At 49.5% G+C, this 17,092-nt stretch overlaps 5 protein-coding genes across 5 annotated transcripts; all 5 read left to right on the forward strand.

Annotated features, from left to right (window-relative positions):
• Nucleotides 1-3,646: 3,646 nt before the first annotated feature.
• On the forward strand, nt 3,647-4,555 carry FIESC28_11429 (uncharacterized protein; the record flags this gene model as incomplete). The annotated part of the gene is made up of 2 exons (XM_031165553.1): nt 3,647-4,489; nt 4,541-4,555. The coding sequence occupies 2 exons, from the start codon at nt 3,647-3,649 to the stop codon at nt 4,553-4,555; spliced, it is 858 nt and encodes a 285-aa protein (XP_031010384.1).
• A 1,367-nt stretch (nt 4,556-5,922) lies between these two features.
• FIESC28_11430 (uncharacterized protein) lies at nt 5,923-8,067 on the forward strand (the record flags this gene model as incomplete). The annotated part of the gene is made up of 2 exons (XM_031165554.1): nt 5,923-5,978; nt 6,036-8,067. 2 exons carry the CDS (start codon nt 5,923-5,925, stop codon nt 8,065-8,067), a joined length of 2,088 nt encoding a protein of 695 aa, XP_031010385.1.
• Nucleotides 8,068-9,031: 964 nt separating this feature from the next.
• Nucleotides 9,032-10,330, forward strand: FIESC28_11431 (uncharacterized protein; the record flags this gene model as incomplete). The annotated part of the gene is made up of 3 exons (XM_031165555.1): nt 9,032-9,130; nt 9,188-9,754; nt 9,809-10,330. 3 exons carry the CDS (start codon nt 9,032-9,034, stop codon nt 10,328-10,330), a joined length of 1,188 nt encoding a protein of 395 aa, XP_031010386.1.
• Nucleotides 10,331-11,547: 1,217 nt separating this feature from the next.
• Nucleotides 11,548-13,350, forward strand: FIESC28_11432 (uncharacterized protein; the record flags this gene model as incomplete). The annotated part of the gene is made up of 4 exons (XM_031165556.1): nt 11,548-11,662; nt 11,715-12,013; nt 12,067-12,808; nt 12,857-13,350. 4 exons carry the CDS (start codon nt 11,548-11,550, stop codon nt 13,348-13,350), a joined length of 1,650 nt encoding a protein of 549 aa, XP_031010387.1.
• Nucleotides 13,351-14,497: 1,147 nt separating this feature from the next.
• On the forward strand, nt 14,498-16,187 carry FIESC28_11433 (uncharacterized protein; the record flags this gene model as incomplete). The annotated part of the gene is made up of 3 exons (XM_031165557.1): nt 14,498-14,541; nt 14,593-14,671; nt 14,736-16,187. The coding sequence occupies 3 exons, from the start codon at nt 14,498-14,500 to the stop codon at nt 16,185-16,187; spliced, it is 1,575 nt and encodes a 524-aa protein (XP_031010388.1).
• Nucleotides 16,188-17,092: the final 905 nt, after the last annotated feature.

Genomic DNA, 17,092 nt, shown 5'->3' on the forward strand with positions numbered 1-17,092 from the left:
GTATAGGCAAGTACGTCTTGAGTCGCAAGAGTCGCAAATTGCCTCGCGGTCCTTTTATGAAGGAGGTTAACATGACCCACAGATGACATTCGAACAAGAACAAATCAAGCAATTGCTTTGCAGGTGTCGACAAAAGGGGTAAGTCCCGCAACTAATGTAGGAACCCAACCATCGAGACCAACCACACCTGGGCAGCTGGGAGAGCAGGCTTGGTGATAACCTTAACTTATTTGTACAGTACAGTACTGTACTGTACTGTATTGAGGATGCACAACGCAAGGAGTTATGTAGCCATCATTAGAGCTACTGTAGAATCCAACATAAGCCAAGCCGAGCCAAGCCCACAGTAAGTTTTATGCACCTGGTTAGCGGATCGATTGAGCACATGGGGCAGATTCGAGAATCGTACTGACCCTCAGATAAGTGCGTGATCGACAGAATTGTGGTCGATTTCCCTTGAAGGCTTCTTTGTAACAAGATCGGGTTCTTCTCATGGATGTCCGGATGCCCTCGATCTCAACAACGCGTCGAGCGCTCATAGTGCCTCTTTTTTTCATTGGGTCTCGCTACTGTACTGTAGTAGAATGCCAGGTAACTGTTCGTTTTTCCTACTTGCAAAGTTTCTTGAATTATTACTGAAACACCTGTGCCAAGAAACTGTGTTTTTTGGGGGGAGGTTCTCGTTTTCTTCTTCTTCTTTTTTCGTTTCAACCTTCTGGCCGTGCCATAATTATTACTCCCAAGTCTCTAAGGGGATCGATACTTTTTCTTCTCTCCATGGTGATGATCATGTAGATGCGCTGTTGACTCCTTTGCTGAATACTGGAAACGCTCGCTATGTTCGAGTCATCCATCGAACAGACCAGCCACCTTTTCAGGGTCAGATACCGAGACGTTGGTTAGTACCTAATGATTCGAGCATTAGCGCGATCGAAACAACGCAGCTTTGATAACGCTCTTCGACTGTGATCTTGCAACCAGAGGCTGTAGAGCAGAAAGAACTACATATCTCCCTTTGTAATCCACAAGGACCTCAAAGACTGCATGTCAAAGTCGATGTTACTGTAAACGTTTTCACCAAGACTACGCATCTTACACGTCAAACGTGGTAGAATAGAATGTTGACATTGCATTTTCCATACAGGTAAAGTCCACAAGGCACGTGGGTCATATACATGCATAGCTGACGTGCGCCTGATTATTGGCACTCGATGGAATTTGCACAAGAGGATGTGCGTTGCATAAGGTCTGAAGGCTTATGAAGGTCTTGGGAACAGTGGATTGAACTGCGGCGCATCGTCACGGGGGGTGCATTGACGAGCAAATGAACTCGGGGGTGTCCACCATGTCTGAATGGTGAGAGACAAGCTTCGGTAGTAATAATTGAATCGGAGGAATCATATTTGGAATACCCGATTATCGACCCGAGTTTCCGGGCTTGTATCCGTACTGTAGAAGTAATCGAGGCCGTCTCAAAGATGTTGGCAAAATCATGAAGTAACTGACACTCTTGCAAGAAGATTTGATGCTGTACTGTATCAACCAACAGTCATGGTTGAGTCGGATAAATGGTGGTGTGCTGACAAAGTGTGGCCGTCTAGATCTGCGGTATAAAGTCCTTGTTGGGATGATGGAGGGCACGGTACGTATTCATTTTTGCTGTTCCTGAATATCATTCACAATCTTGTCATGAACCATATGCAAGCCTGACACCAATTCTCATAAGTAGATAAGCATGCAGCAAGCAGCGTCCAGTGTGCGAGACGGCATCAATGGCAACAAAGCCACCAGTGTCTAGTCAGGCAAAGAGACCATCGAGTACGACGGCTCCCGAGCGGACCAAGACCGGCATGTCGAGCACATCCAACGCTTAACGTAGATCGCGTGTCCCACTGGTAATGGCACTGACCGGCAGCACATTCCAAATTGCCATCTCCAGGTATTGGGTGAGGTGAAGTGGCTTGCCCACAGGCGGGTTCAGCGGTCGTAGCGGTCGCAGCGCCTCCAGCGGTCCCCAGCAGATGGCGTGGCAGCGTGAAAGGTCGTAAAGGGGGGGTGGTCGAGGGTCAGGGGGTACGGATATATTTTGATGAAATTCAGGGGATGGTTGGAGGCGGTCGGAAGATTTCAGCACAAAGACAAAGAAGTGCAGTGGAAGGTTCGGAAATGAGAGCCTATATAGGTAAACTTGCTTCTTTCCCAAGGGCCTGTAGAATAATTACGCATCCGCCTTGGAGTCTCGTGAGAAGGCAGCAACTTCACGAGGCACTGAGCCTTCCATTTAAATCATTAGCCATGATGGATAGATAACGCCCGGCGCTGTCACCGCCAGCCACAAACGGAAGATGGTGTTTCTCTGTCTCGCAGCAGTTTTGTGTGCGTTTGTGCTCGTGCTTGTGCCTGTTCAGTGGTTGGGAACCTAAAGCAAAGATGTTTCCGTGATTGACGGCGTGGTTTCGTGTTTGTACCCATGGCCTATCACTGGCAGGCACGGCCGCCTGCGATTCTCTCTCTAGTGGAGAGCAGGTACGAGCGGCTAAGTTGGGTTGCTTGCAGTTGTACATATATCCACGGTAGTAAGTTAGAAGTTATTCAATATTTGTGCAACTAGGTTAGCGTGCACAAGAGATGCACCGTTTGTGTCCGTACTAACGCGTACTGCCAATGAAAATGTCAGGATTTGACTTCGTGCTCGGGAGAAGCAGTGCTCAGGTGCACCAATTGGCGCATGTTTGGGCGCTCTAGAAAGACGTTAGCGGGTTGACCGTCTACGAAAAAGCTTATGCTATGCGTGATTTTGTGTAAAAGAAGAATCTGACCTCCTTAGCTTATCCGCCAGCTCCTCAAGATGATCCCAAAATGGAGACCGGATCCTTGCTGAATCCCTGACAGTGGCTCCACAGTCTGGCTAATGCCCCTGTACCCCCTGTTCCTTTGTCTCGCCGTTTCTTTGCATTCACTGGCTGCTACTCTGAGGCCCCATGTCTGGCTTGGCTCTCCCCTTCACTTGCACGTCTGGTCCCTTTCCTTTTCCCGTTCTCTCTGACTCGCTTCGCCTCGCTTCTGCTACCTTTCTCTCCTTCCATCCCCCATCTCACTCCCATCTCCTCTTTCAACAAAACAAGCCACTACCTCCGGCCGTTCGTTCGTTCCAGTCCCTCCTTCACTCCCCACACTTTCAAAGCGTTTGTTCTTTCTTCATCTGTCTGAAGCGTATCGTGGTCAGTATCACGATCGTTGGTCTTTTTTTTTCGTATCGTCAAGTCTCTTTTCTTATTCTCGGCATCTTGATCTTCTTTGTTCAACTGCCTTAACTCGACCGTCTTACGATCGATAACATCGACCCACCGCCGTCAACTCTTACGACTCGACGGCACTGCTGGACCAAGCCATCGAAGATCATCGCTGTCTTCATCGTACCTCCAGAAGGGGCTCACACTCGACTGACGACAACGACAAGTACGACTTGACAACCTGGCCGACGAACTCCTTTCGATAAGTACGGAATAACGCGTGGCAACCTACCGACTCGAGATTCGACTCGCTTCGATTGCAGTTGATCTGACTCGAAGTCCGTGTCGACTCAGCATACTATAATCACACTACTTTACTATCGCTGAACCATTGGCTTACGACAAACCTCATCATGAAGACCTCGACATTTCTGTCCATGGCCATTGTGGCTGCCAGCTCTCTTGGCGTCAACGGCCAGGTCAGCGGCAAGATCAAGGGTGAGCAATGGCCTATCGCCAACCCTGTTTTGAACGAGATGAAAGGGCAAGGGTGTTGGAAATCAAACGGCAATATGACACAGGTTTATTCGGGAACCGAGACGACATCTGGTGACTGTTGGAATCGATGCAAAAAGAAGTATGCCGTGTTCGCCCTACAGTCCTCCAAATGCTTCTGTGGTCAACTTTATCCTCCAGAAGATGATCTTGTTGATGATAAGAAGTGCAATTGGGAATGCCCAGGTTATCCTTTTGAGGCCTGCGGTGCATTGAAGACCTATTACTCCGTTTTCAACACCGGTCTTGAGTTGGCACCCGACAACTATGTGGAAGAGAAGTCAACAACAAGCGCTGCTCCCTCTTCCACTGCCGCCGCCGAGAGCACTGCCGCCAGCGACGACTCCGCTGCCTCAACTGAAACCGATGGCGCAGCCGCGACCACAGAACCGGCCTCAGATGACAAGAAAGATGGCCCCAACGTGGCCGCTATTGCCGCTGGTGTTGTAGTGGGAGTTGTGGTGATTGCTGCCATCGGCGGCGGTGCTATTTTCTTTGTTCGTCGCCGACGAAATGCAGAAATTGAAGAGGAGCACCGACGAAACGCCGCTGTGAATGCTTTTATCAACGGCTCCAAGCCCCCTGGCAGCAGTGGCAGTATCTCCATGACTGACTCTCGTCTTGACCCTGTCATGGCTCATCGACGGCTCAGCGATGGCAGCATTGCTGATAACCAAGATTACTCCCGAAGAATTCTGCGGGTAAGCTAACTGATATTAGTGTATTTCTGACGATTGCTAACATACCTTCAGGTCACCAACGCATAATCGAGTCTCCAGTCTCGGCTCTTCAAAGTCAAATACTTCTCATCCATTTCTCACTCGGCATTTACGGCGTTTTCGGGATGATAGCTCATGTCTGTTTGCCAATCGATCACTCTCGACGACGTGGCGGCGTTTGATTCTTTTCGGGCGTAGGACTAGACATTTTTCTACTATTTTGGTCTGCAGAAATTACGACTGGATTTGATCAACCATGCTATATGGCACGCCGGCTATCCCTACGCCATCCGTTCATTACCTCCTTACTTTTTAGCAATAAGCCTTGATCGAAGCGACAGGAGAAGATGGGATTAATGCCACCAATGCCTTTCTAGAAGTCATCCTTCATCCGTTTCGCCTCAGGACGGGTGTCGTCTTCGCACAAGGGCTGTTCAGCGGCAATCATACCCGCGTGTAATTGGCACGTCTGTTTTCTTTTCTTCATGACTGGGAGTCACGTATCTCCTGTGTACAAATTCTCGCTCCTGCGCGGGGGTGAAAACAAATCTAAAAAACAGGGGGCGACAGGTCCTCTTGGGATTTCTTGGTAGGATGGCAGGGAGTGAGGTGTCACAGATGCAATGGGACGTGGGGAGGACGTCAGCCCCATCGAGATATCACGAATTGGGTGGGTTGACTGGTAGTACGGGATGTTGTCTCGTCGCTTTATTTATTTTTCCAACTTGATCGTTATCTTTACCTACCATGGACCGATGATCGTGTATGTAGGATTGTGCATAGTCATATACCACCACTTAAAGCTTGAGACGCTGGTCCGCTTGGGTTGCTTGTCTGATTACATTGACGTTTTTTGGATAATATATACTAGTGTCGATTAAATTTGATCCCCTCAATTTCTGGCCATGAGGTACTCGGTAGTTCTCATATTACGTGGCACTGAATCGGTACAGTATGATTGTTGCTATTGTCACCACTATGGTCACCAGTTGATCATTCCCATGGCTCAGCCAGCCACCTGCCTTCAGAAGCCGCCAAATCAATTGTAATGAACTTAGATCACATCTATTCGATGCATGCGCTATGTTTTCAATTTCAACAAAGCGGACCTTGAATAGATTCGAGACACAGCAGGAAATGGTTCTCACCCATCTCAGGCGAGAGTGCAGGGTAGGTAAATGATATCAACATCACGTGACTCTGCTGTAGCTCTGGAGCTTGGCGCGATGCTTGTCGCGTTGGAAAAGTTCCCAGCTCAGCATTGATCATACGAAAACCCAAGTAAAGAAAACTAGCAAAATCAGAGGAACACCACAGTCTCCCACCGCTACTAAAATACTCCGGCCTATCTGCCCACCGATAGGAACACTGCTACTTTCTTCCAAAGGGCTTAATTGCCCGACCTTCATCTCAACATGAGCTCTATCCCAGCACCTCGAATCCGTCGCACGGCGCAAAACACACAGTTCACGTAAGTTCCGTCCCCGACGTCCAGTCCCCTATCTTGAATAGCATCTCACTGTATCAGATACAATATCTCGCGACGCGTGAACGATGTCCAGACCTACCCCGTTTATTCTCCCCAGGGTGCTACAATCCTCATATACGGCCATGAAAATGGCGTAACTGTCGCATGGCGAGGAGGTAAGCGATTCAAGACTGCCAAGAAGGCGACCCAACCCGAGAAGCAAAATGGAAGTGCGGAGGATTCTGTCATGATCATCGACTCGGATGACGACGAACCACCAGCAAAGTCAAAGCCTTCATCTCACTATGAGGATAAACCCCAGTTTGAGGACGAGGTCGAGGACAGCCCATACCCCGAAATAGTACAGACTCTCGATCTTGCGCTTGGAACTGCGGTCCTGAAAGTTGCGGTTATGCCCATGACTCCAACACCTGCAGAAGACGCTGCCTGGGGAGGAGCTAAAGTACTTACCGATAAGATGGCCTTTGCTGTCTCATGTGCCACGAACGATGTCTATGTCATTACGCTCCCTCTGAGTCCCCCTTCACCAGAGAGCAAGGCGAGACCCGAGCTCAGGAACGATCTTCTGGCAGGAACGGCTGGTTCTGGGGCTTGGGGTGAGTCGCTCATCTTGCTCGGTGGCCAGAACAAGCACAGCGAGGGCATCGCCATCAACCTGATTATGCCAACATCGACTGAGCGACCTGGTACGAAGTCGAGGGCTGTTGTGGCCTCGCATTCACGTGAGGCTTCTGGTGTACTTCGGTTATGGGATGTCCCTCTAGATATCGGTGACAAACCCTCCAAAGCTGTTGAGCCATTCCAGACCGAGTATCTACCCAACCCCCTTGCAAGCATATCTTTCAACTCCACGCATACGACACAGCTGCTTGCTGTCTCGGCACTACAGGGCGTCCGTATTTATGATTTTGCACGACCTTCCTTCACCGACACAGATGCCACCGGACCTTTTCCTGTCCAGGGCTCATGGCTACTCTCAATGTACCAGCCTTTTGCTCGCCCCTTATCGACAAGGAAGCCGATCATCGACGCTGTTTGGGTAGCACATGGGCGTGCGATACTAGTGCTCCTAGCTGACGGCATGTGGGGTATCTGGGATGTTGATGGTGTCAGTCCTTCCGGACCAGGCGCTGTCCTCTCAAGCAAACTCCAAACTGGAGTCAAGGGAGCCGCTTTGACAACATTCAGCGCTTCTGGATACATAGAGGGGACAAGCTCACTGAGAAGTATTACGACACAGAACAAGGAGCATACTACTGGAGAGTTTGCGCCCATGACTCCTCACACTCGACGACAAGCTACCGCCTCACTAAGCTCTGCCATCACCCTTGACCGCTTGGCTACCATCCGAGGAGGCATCAAAGTGCTGTCTTTGCCGAGCAGTGGAAGTGCCATTCAAGACGAAACAGTCGTTCTCTGGGTGGGTGGACTGGAACATGTTTGTGTTATCCCCGGAATAACACGATTCTGGGATTCCCAGCTGCGACAGGCTACCGGTACTGGTGGCGACATCTTCAGTGGTACTCAGCCTGTGAAGATGATCAAGCTTCTAGATCTGGCTACTGGGCTACTGGGCGAGAGATGTTGTGGAGTTGGGCTGTTGATAGACCCAGACCACAACATTACAGCCCAAGACATCAGTATACCAGCGGATGTTATCGTATACGGCGAGACCAGGATCGTCGTTGTCCGGGAAGGAGAGGACGGACCAGGCAAGATTGTCGGTGCCGTGGTCAACGCAAGAAGGCGTAACTTATTCTCAAAGGGGGATAAGTCCGATGCCATCATTGTGCACGGCAAGCAAACAAGACTAGCCAAGAATTCGTTCAACCTGAGTACTGTAAAGCCAGGTACATTGCGACTTCGAGGCAACCATGACTTTGGACAGGAACCCGATCCTAATCTGCCATCGTCACGACCAACGATTGGCTTCGACTTCATGGACACACTAAACGCGGCAGCGGATATTGGAGTCGACGATGATGAAAGAAATGTGGAAGTTGAGATGCTGGATATTATGGAGATTGACAAAACACTTGAGAGCATGGATAATGGCCGAAGACGGACATGAGTCTGTTGGGCGCATACCGCGGATTGTGGAACTGACTAAAGCGAGTAGATGTCGAGAACGAGATAATGAACAGTGCTGGGGACGAAACGTACGATACCCCTACGACACACAAGCAGCTCGTATGCATGACCACCGCTGTGATCGCGTGAAATCTTGGCTCCTTTATTATACGACCTCTTTATCTTCAATGTGACATGTTCCGCACGGCAAGGTGGAGCGCAAGGAGAGACCCATCCTTGACTGCTCTGTATTCCGAGCGGTATATTAATGAAAGCACTTGATTGCTTATTCGACGCCTCAGAGGTGGGTTGGGAAGAGGTTTTGGTGCCTCGAGCACCCTCCTGGCTCTTGTGTGTCTTGTTATCTACTAGCTAATGGATTCACTGGACTTTTTGAGGTTTACTTCAAGAATGACGGAGAACTAGTTGGCTGGCGGGGGACGCTGTAACCTGAGCTAGGAGCTTGAACGTCGATACATTGTCTTGGCCCTCGATATTTAGTAGTATCGTGATATGTATGCGATTCCTTGTCCTTAGCTAACCATGCACTGGCAATGGTATATACCACATAAGTAGGTAGTGTGAGTTGGGCTCCATGTTTGAATAGATATAATCGCAACTATGCTTGCTGTCATGTTCAGTCCATTGTGATGGTAAAGTCTACCTACAGTTTTGCATTAGTAACAACTAGAGGTCGGTATGGATGTAAGTCTGATGGAAACGCAGTTCTAGGCAGTCGCGGTGGGGTCAATTAAGATCCCTGCGGTTTCCGGCGCGACAGGCGCGTCATGACGTCCCACACGCGTTAAGTCCCTTCTTCTTTCTCGTTTGCGCATCTGTTTCTTTTTCCCCAATGATCAACTACCCTTCTTCTTTTCTTTCTTGTCACTAATAACTTGCTATTATCTCTCCGTTTCGTCTCCCCGACCAAACAACAGTAAAACACAAGGAGACTAGCCACAGCCATGGGCATCAAACAACTCTTCCAGATCATCAAGGAGGAAGCTCCAGATGCGATCAAGGAGGGTGAGATCAAGAACCAGTTTGGCCGCAAGGTCGCCATTGTAAGTTCAGAGTCGAGCCAGAAACAGATTGGTTAACCCAAACTAACAATTAATTAGGATGCGTCAATGAGTATTTACAGTTTCCTCATCGCCGTACGATCCGAAGGTCAGCAGCTTATGAATGAGAGTGGAGAGACAACATCGCATCTAATGGGAATGTTTTACCGTACCCTACGTATGGTTGACAACGGCATAAAGCCTCTCTATGTCTTCGATGGTGCGCCTCCGAAGCTCAAGTCAGGAGAACTGGCCAAGCGTTTCCAACGCAAACAAGAGGCTACTGAAGGCCTCGAGGAGGCCAAGGAGACAGGTACAGCAGAGGACATTGAAAAGTTCTCGCGACGAACCGTTCGTGTCACCCGTGAGCACAATGCGGAGTGCCAGCGTCTGCTGAAGCTCATGGGTATACCTTATATCATTGCGCCTACGGAGGCTGAGGCCCAGTGTGCCGTCTTGGCTCAGGCTGGCAAGGTGTATGCGGCTGCTAGTGAGGATATGGATACCCTCTGCTTCAACACCCCTATTCTGCTACGCCACCTTACATTCAGCGAGCAGAGGAAGGAACCTATTCAGGAGATTCGCCTAGAGAGAGTACTTGAAGGCTTGAACATGGAAAGAAAGCAGGTATGTTGACCCTATCACTCTGAATGATTTCCCGGGTCTAACATTCAGATCTAGTTTGTCGATCTTTGCATTTTGCTCGGTTGTGATTATCTCGACCCAATCCCCAAGGTCGGACCCAGTACAGCCCTCAAGATGATCCGCGACCATGGCTCGCTAGAAAAGGTTGTTGAGGCGATCGAGAAGGACTCGAAGAAGAAGTATGTCATCCCCGAAGATTGGCCCTACAAGGACGCACGAGACCTTTTTTTCGAGCCGGATGTGCGCCAGGCCGATCACCCTGATTGTGACTTCAAGTGGGAGAAGCCCGACATGGAAGGCCTTGTCCAATTTCTGGTCACCGAAAAGGGTTTCTCGGAGGACCGTGTTCGCAGCGGAGGAGCCCGCTTGGAGAAGAACCTAAAGAGTTCTCAGCAAGCCCGTCTCGAGGGTTTCTTCAAACCAGTCCCCAAGACGGATGAGGAGAAGGCAGCACACAAGCGAAAATTGGAGGAGAAGAATGAAGAGAAGAGAAAGAAGGCCAAGCAGGAGAAGAAGGACAAGGTGGCTTCTAAGGCGAAGCCTCGAGGTACCAAGTAGATGGTCTTTCGGCGTTTTGAGCAAATAACGAGATGTAACGTACTGAAAACAAGTATGGAAAAAGCTGGGCTACATAGCGGTGCTGGCTGGCGTATTGGAGTTATCGGCGTGGTACATAGGTTACCACTTGGAAGCTTATCTGGTGGCCGTCAATAGGTTTGCTATGGATTTTAGAGATACGTGCTGGCTGTGTCAAACGGGGAAAATACAAGCAAGTGACAATTGACTGAACTCGTTGACTTTGGCGAATATAATACTTGTGGATTTGGTGATAGTACTACCTCTTTTGAAATGAAACAAGCACGGATATCTCAGTATATACCATTTGAAGCTGACAATAGCGATAGTACAACAAAGAACGCTTCTTCTCTAGCATCACTGTAGCTGCGGTCATGACCATGTACCCGCGTATTTGAGTTGAGTCGGCTGCTAGTGAGGGTATATGACTAGGTATATCCGAGACTGGGCTTTGCCGCGACGTAGACGAACCATTCAAAACGCACGAAATTCAAAGACACATGCAAAGAAGAAATACATACATACAGGCGGACTTCCCCACGTTAACAGATCGTTACATTACCCGTCCCCCACGAGGATTTGCAGTGCGAGTCGTGAGAAGCAGCAAATTGCTGTACCTCGGAGGCTGTATGTGTATTTGGCAATACTCCGTCTCCGATTGGCCAGGGGGTAAGAACCTCGGCATCATCCATCATGACATCAATGGGAGCAATTACTACTGCGGCTCTTTCACATGCTTTTTTAACTGTCAGAATCGACAGCGACCTGAGACGCATGGCACATGATCTTGGCCATGACCGCATCGAGTAAGTAAATGCCGTGAAAGACACGACTCATGACCTGAAGTGTTGTTCGACGTCGAGTACCTAGTCCTAATCTATTCCCCAGACCAAAGGCAAGGCCTATTCATCAGAAACATGGGGGTGGAGTAAATCTACCTCTAGTGTCCGTACGGGAACATGTGATTGTAATCCTACCTCTAACTACCTATACCTACTTACTTTTTTGCCGAAGCATTGAAATTATTAAAAAGGATCACCATCAAAGAATCTTTATCCTTTCTTCTTCCTTCTCCTTTCCTCTCATATTTCTCTATTCACATTACGCCTTTCCCCCTGTGATACCTTTCCTTCCTGGTGGTTGATTCTGATTTTCCAATCGCGCTTCATTCGTGTTGGATCAGCAAAACATTCACAATCATGTCCAAGACCTTTACAACAAGCGACGTTGCGTCGCATAACAAGCCTGGAGACTTGTACATCATCGTCGACGGTGATGTCTATGACTTGACAAAGTTCCAAGATGATCACCCCGGTAAGTTGATTAAAGAATTATCCCTTATAACGCGTGTCTGACTCGTTATTAGGCGGCAAAAAGATCCTTCAGCGCGTTGCTGGTAAGGACGCCTCCAAGCAGTTCTGGAAATACCACAACGAAGGCATTCTCAAGAAGTACAAGAAGCAACTTCTAGTCGGTTCTCTCGACACCAAGCCTAAGGCTCCTGAGCCCAAACCCGAGGCCAACGCTGCACCTGTGCCTGCGGCTCCTACACCCAAGACTGTTAAGACTGTCGAGAAGGAGGTTGCCGCCAAGGAGGAAGAAGCCGAGGCTCTAGAGCCGTTCGGTGACCAGATTCCCTTTGCCGACCCTGCTTGGTACCAAAGTGTACGTTTGACATGGACAATTCCCCTTGTCAAGTCTAGTGCTTACAATTTTAGTACCACTCACCCTACTTCAACGAATCTCATGCTGCTCTGCGCGCCGAGATCCGCGAATGGATAGAGAACGATATTGAGCCTCATGTCACTGACTGGGACGAGGCCAAGGAGGTTCCTGAGGAAATTTACAAGGAGATGGGTCGCCGTGGCTACCTTGCTGGTCTTCTCGGTGTCAAGTACCCAACCCAATATGCCCCCAAGGGTGGTGTCAAGTCCGTCCCTGCTGAGAAGTGGGATCTTTTCCATGAGATGATCATTACCGATGAGCTGTCACGCACCGGCTCCGGTGGCTTTGTCTGGAACATTATTGGCGGTTTCGGTATTGGCTGCCCTCCTCTCATCAAGTTCGGCAAGAAGGCGCTCAAAGACCGCATTATGCCTGGTATCCTCAGTGGCGAGAAGCGAATCTGCTTAGCTATCACTGAACCCGATGCTGGTAGCGATGTTGCTAACCTGACATGTGAGGCCAAGCTGAGTGAGGATGGCAAGCACTATATCGTCAACGGTGAAAAGAAATGGATTACCAACGGTATCTGGTCTGACTACTTCACCGTCGCTGTCCGAACGGGCGAGGCTGGAATGAATGGTGTGTCGCTGCTTCTTATCGAGCGTAGTGAGGGAGTGTCAACCCGACGCATGCCTTGCCAAGGCGTTCTTTCCTCCGGCACAACGTACATCACCTTTGAAGATGTCAAGGTTCCCGTCGAGAATTTGCTCGGCAAGGAGAATCAGGGTTTCAAGGGTAAGTTGAAGCAAATACGACTTCTGGCTGAGGCTAACATGTTTCTAGTTATTATGACCAACTTCAACCATGAGCGTATGGGTATCATCATCCAGTCTCTCCGATTCTCCCGCGTCTGTTACGAGGAGTCTGTCAAGTACGGCAGCAAGCGACGCACTTTTGGCAAGAAACTCATCGATCACCCTGTCATTCGTATGAAGCTTGCCCACATGGCCCGCCAAATCGAAGCTTCATACAACTGGCTCGAGAACCTTATCTTTCAGTGTGAGCGTATGGGAGAGACCGAGGCCATGCTGCGACTCGGCGGTCCCATCGCCGGCCTCAAGGCCCAGTCCACACTTACCTTCGAGTTCTGCGCTCGAGAGGCCAGTCAGATCTTTGGAGGCCTGAGCTATTCCCGCGGTGGACAGGGCGCCAAGGTCGAGCGACTCTACCGTGATGTGAGAGCGTACGCTATCCCTGGTGGCAGCGAAGAGATTATGCTTGATCTCAGTATGCGACAGAGTTTGAGAGTGGCAAAGGCGGTAGGAATGAAGCTTTGAGGGGTTGTGATTGGATATGTCTTGTATAAGTACAGCGCCACATCTTTCGGAGTTTTTACTGTTTGTTGAATATTAGCCATGGCTTGGATACGATGGCAATTCAAGAACGGATACCATTAAAACTAGTTTACTGTTTAACACTGCGAGAATTTGTCATGAGAGTATACAGACGTTGCTTATATACTTGACTCGTGGCTATTGGTCAATTGATCATGAAGTTTGTGACAAGGCAACACAACATGATCCATTCCCATCGAGTTGGGACAATCGACATAGAAAGGTTAGTAGTTAGGTGGCCTATTAGCAACTATTAATTGGTGCGCTTGTTAGAGAACACCAATTGCCATTCATTTGAGTACAAATAAGTCAACACCCAGATTGCATTTCTACCCAGGTCGTCTAGGTCGTCTTCAGTTAACAAACAAATTGTACCACGTTTTTCACCGATAGAATTAAGTATTACCTGACCTGACCTGACTATCCGTAACCGCTGAGACTATCTAACTTTAACGTCGAAAGTAAAAAGAAAAAAAAGCTTCAACTTTGGTATCTTCCATCTGAAAACCTCCTTCCAACCCAACCCAACCCAACCAAACCAACTTTGTCAAGGTCCAGGAAATTCCAACCTACCTACCTAGGTACCTTACCTTACCTAGATCGCTCCCACTGTCCAGGCTCCTCCTGTTCAGCTCTTATCCCGTCCGTACGTCTCCGTCTACGTTTACGAAAACCGGGCTGCCCCGCCAACACGTGACTAGAAGCGCAAGGCCTTCCGCCGAATGAGGCACACACCATCGTCACCCTCACCTTCAAACTCGCAGACTGAGCCTACTCTATTTCTTCTCTCCGCTAACAACCACACCTCTAAATACTCCACGACGACCAATAACCTCACTATACGACTTCGATTACGCGGTTTCGACTAACCAGAGCTTTTTTCATCCATTCTCGAGCCTTCCTTCTCGGCTAGTTCGCGTACCGATTTTCCTCCGACTTCCCTCCCCACACAAACCGACGCCTGTCTTGCAGCTCCTCACCAGCTGCCCCCTCGCGCCCGATCCCTCGAGAGGCCGACCTCTGTGCCGTTTTGCATATAATACCTCGCCATCTACTTTCTTTCGATCCGTAGACGGATCCTATACACGCAATGGCGGATCAGCTAGCAGACAAGCTGAAATCCACCCAACTCAGGTCCGCTGCGCCGCCCTAGCGGCCCTTGTGAGCTTGGACTAACTCGAGCAGTGACGGTGCTCCCGGCGCGAGTGACGAGTGGAAGAAGAACCTCAACCTCCCAGCCAAAGATAACCGACAACAAACAGAGGTATATGCTGCAGCCATCTTTTCTGGCGCATCCAACACCAACACGGGCTAACCTTGACCTCTAGGATGTTACAAACACAAAGGGCCTCGAGTTCGAAAACTTTGCCCTTAGGCGAGACCTGCTCATGGGTATCTTTGAAGCAGGATTTGAGAAGCCATCACCGATTCAAGAGGAAGCCATCCCCGTCGCATTAACCGGCCGAGATATTCTTGCCCGTGCAAAGAATGGCACTGGCAAAACAGCTGCCTTCGTCATTCCTACCTTGGAACGCATCAACCCCAAAGTTTCCAAGATCCAATGTCTCATTCTCGTCCCTACACGTGAGCTTGCCATGCAGACCTCACAAGTCTGCAAGACCCTCGGTAAGCACCTTGGCATCAATGTTATGGTCACGACTGGCGGCACCGGCCTTCGAGATGATATCATTCGTCTTCAGGATCCTGTCCATATTGTGGTCGGTACTCCAGGCCGAATTCTCGATCTTGCTGGCAAGAATGTTGCCGACCTTAGCGAATGCCCCATGTTCGTTATGGATGAAGCCGATAAGCTTCTATCAATTGAGTTCACTCCTGTCATTGAGCAACTGTTGCAATTTCACCCCAAGGACCGACAGGTTATGCTTTTCTCCGCCACCTTCCCTCTGTCCGTTAAGGACTTCTCCGATAAGAACATGGTCAGCCCCTATGAGATCAACCTGATGGACGAGCTCACTCTGAGGGGTATCACCCAATACTACGCTTTCGTCGAAGAGAAGCAGAAGGTTCACTGCTTGAACACACTCTTCTCCAAGCTCCAAATTAACCAATCCATCATCTTCTGCAATTCCACGAACCGAGTCGAGCTTCTGGCGAAGAAAATCACTGAGCTTGGCTACTCTTGCTTCTACAGTCATGCCAAGATGCAGCAACATGCACGAAACCGTGTTTTCCACGATTTCCGCAACGGTGTCTGCCGAAACCTGGTTTGCTCTGACTTACTCACACGTGGTATCGATATTCAGGCTGTAAACGTCGTCATCAATTTTGATTTCCCCAAGAATGCCGAAACTTACCTCCATCGTATCGGTCGATCTGGTCGTTACGGTCACCTGGGTCTGGCTATTAACCTGATCAACTGGGATGACCGCTTCAACCTTTACAACATTGAGCGGGATCTTGGTACCGAAATCCAACCCATCCCTGCCAGCATCGACAAGAGCCTCTATGTTTACGAGAACCCCGAGTCGATTCCTCGACCCATCTCCAACCTCCAAAGGGGTCAGCTACCTGCTCCGCAGGGCCAACAGACTCCTCAGCAGCAGCAAGCGCAACAGCAATACCAGCAGCCTCAGCAGACGCAGCAGGCTGGTCTGCCTCAGCAAGGCCAGGGTAACTGGCAGAGCCAGAACCCTCAGCACGGCAACCCGCACTACAACGGCGGACGCGGCCGTGGCGGACGTGGACGAGGATATCGTGGCCGCGGTGGCCAAGGCGCAGGCGGTCGAGGTCGCGGCCCGCCCCGCGATGTCCAAACCTAATATCATATATACTCATGCATGGCGTTAGGTGGGCGAGAAGGGGGGTTTCCGGATGGATTTTTTTGACATGATTTTTTTTGTACTGGGTCATCATTTCAGTGTTGGATTGTACATTATTCGCATATTTTCTGCGAATGGAGAGAACGGCGAAACGGACTTCATTGCCCATGGATCACAACCACTTCGAAACTTTTATTACGGACTTCATACAAGGGTCCGGAGAAATCGCGAGTACAGACCCACATGGTTCTCACGTTCTTGGACTGATAGCCTCGGAGGCTTCCTTGACTCGAGCATGCTACTCTGTACCATTACCATCGGCTTTGACATTCTGTTTGGTTTGGTTCATGATATCTACGGATGATGAATGAGAGCGAGAAATGGAACTTCCAGGGAAAATGCGTTCTTTGGGCATCAACCACGGTAGACATACCCGCTTGGGGCTGGCATAGCCCATCGGTGCGGGAAGAAAGGAAAAAGGGGGTGTTTCTGAGAATCGAGGCGTTCGAGGCTTTTCACGCGTAGGCGTTGCCCTCGGTTTGCATTTGAGGGCTGCAATTTCCGCGGTTAACATGAACGGTACCTTTGCAGAGCGCACGGGGGATATGATACCCTGACGACAAATCTACGTTAGACGAACGGACCTCATGAGATGGGACGCATTCAGTTAGACGTATTGGTGGATTCGGAAGGGCTTGATGAGGCCCATGAGCAGCATCATGGTATTTGATCTTTGCTTGTTCCTTCTTATGGACAAGAACGCTGTCTTGGCTCGAACAAACCTTTCCCGCGACAAGACTGGAGAACAGAACAACAAGAGAGCTGCAACTGCACAGCATGAACAAAAATAAGGAAATGAGAAAAACAACAAAAAACAACGATTTTGGGAAGGAAAACTGGATGGA

This window comes from Fusarium coffeatum, assembly GCF_003316985.1.
Source record: "Fusarium coffeatum strain FIESC_28 chromosome Unknown BRIP53273_contig_403, whole genome shotgun sequence".
NCBI classification, from domain to species: Eukaryota; Fungi; Ascomycota; class Sordariomycetes; order Hypocreales; family Nectriaceae; genus Fusarium; species Fusarium coffeatum.